Source organism: Punica granatum, chromosome 6 (genome assembly GCF_007655135.1).
Source record: "Punica granatum isolate Tunisia-2019 chromosome 6, ASM765513v2, whole genome shotgun sequence".
Classification (NCBI taxonomy): Eukaryota; Viridiplantae; Streptophyta; class Magnoliopsida; order Myrtales; family Lythraceae; genus Punica; species Punica granatum.
Window position 1 is genome coordinate 23908202 of NC_045132.1, and position 1660 is coordinate 23909861.

Sequence of the window (1660 nt, forward strand, 5' to 3'; positions counted from 1 at the left end):
GACTGCATATACCGTAAGATGGAGGAGTTTAACTTGCTACAAACAATACTTAGGAGTGACGCAATGCTAGTTTTGGGAAGAGGAAAGCCGAGATGAATTGATGCAGAACTAAGAAGCCAGTCACCAGTCAAACTGTCAAAGAGAATATAATTGGGTTGTTTGAATATGCAATCTGTGTTTTATTTGTACAACCGTGATCGGGACAGTTCTCTGCAAGGTCTATAAGGGTATTCCCAACCAGATTGTATCTGCCTAAAGGAGCAAACTTTAACATTACAGATTGGAAGTAACATTTTCTCATACTGCAAACAGGTGCTCACAAGCATATAGTATCACTCAATAGAGATAGGCAATGCGAACAAAAGATCACAAAATCTTTTCAAAAGGCAGAGAGAAGTATAAACCATAAGGACGTCACTGAAGCACATATCCAACAAAAGGGAAGTTGATTTTTTATCATATGGTTCACAACAACCTCGTCCTAATAACAACTAACACATATGAAGAGCAAAATAGAGCTGTAACATTCCCAGATTCTTTCATTACACCAGCCACCAGCTCAAAGCCACCATTTTCACCTCGACCGTAATGTAGACAGAACCGCAGCAAAGTCGATAACAGTTCAGTCGCCCTTTCTCCTGAAGGAGGAGCCCTCCGTGAGCCTTGCACGCCCACCAGTTGGCTGGCAAAGCACCGTTTGACAGTTCCCGCACACTACAACCGTCTGCGAGTGGCTAAAGACAGTGGTTCTGCAGCACAAAATTCACCGACTTTCTCATTCAATCTCCAATAAAATTGCTCTAACGCCGAGCTCTCCAAGTAATAACACGAGAACTAATCGAAACAATGAGTCAACGACTTACATGTTGAAGCAGCCCTGGCATTTCACATCCTCCAGGAATAACACAGAAAAAAGTTGCACCAGTATCATCATTGAGGTGTACGGATAAGCAAGAAGCGAGCATGGATGTGCTGATTGCGCTAAGATCTCACCATGAAGAAGGAGTTTGGGGTCTGAACGAGCCGCTTGAGCTTGTGCTTCCTCTTCTCGAGCTCCGCCGGAGGATTGAGCAAGTCTACGTCGTTTTGGAGCACCTAAGCAAAACAAACCGCAAGAACACGGAGCGACAACAGAAGAATCAGCCACGAGTTCGGGAAGAAGATGAAGAGAGAAGTATTTCACCATTTCCGATCGCCGAGAAGCTCCGGTGAAGTCACGTGGCCGGACGAATCCTCTGACTGTGAGTGAGAGCAGAGCAGAGAAGGAATCTGTGAAGGGGGCTGGAGAGGGATTTAACGAACTGGATATATAGAATTTAAAGCGAAATTTATGGGCCGTCCGATCTGCGAGGACTATGAGATCTCCGCCGTCAATTGTTGCTTGTACCAGGTGTCCTCTTGTCTAGGGCAAAGCATAGATTCATGCGGGGAGAATTTTCATTTTGCACCCCGAAATTTGTCATAGGGACTATCCCGCCCCGTGAAATTTACACCGAACCCAAATGGACTCCAGAGTTTCGGTTTTTCGACTTGCTTGGTATCATGGTTACATTGTTTTTGTACCAATTTAACATGATTGGCAATGGATAGATAAGGGACGTGATGTTATAATCACCCTCAAAACATCCGACATTTTAAGAAAATTTTATATACTCCAACT

At 44.2% G+C, this 1660-nt stretch overlaps 1 protein-coding gene across 1 annotated transcript; it reads right to left on the reverse strand.

The window, feature by feature from the left end:
- Nucleotides 1-393: 393 nt before the first annotated feature.
- LOC116212005 (40S ribosomal protein S27-2-like) lies at nt 394-1292 on the reverse strand. The gene is made up of 4 exons (XM_031546574.1): nt 1184-1292; nt 994-1095; nt 864-877; nt 394-749 (listed from the first exon to the last, which is right to left on the reverse strand). The coding sequence occupies exons 1-4, from the start codon at nt 1184-1186 to the stop codon at nt 623-625; spliced, it is 246 nt and encodes an 81-aa protein (XP_031402434.1). The 5' UTR covers nt 1187-1292; the 3' UTR covers nt 394-622.
- Between the last annotated feature and the right edge of the window lie 368 nt (nt 1293-1660).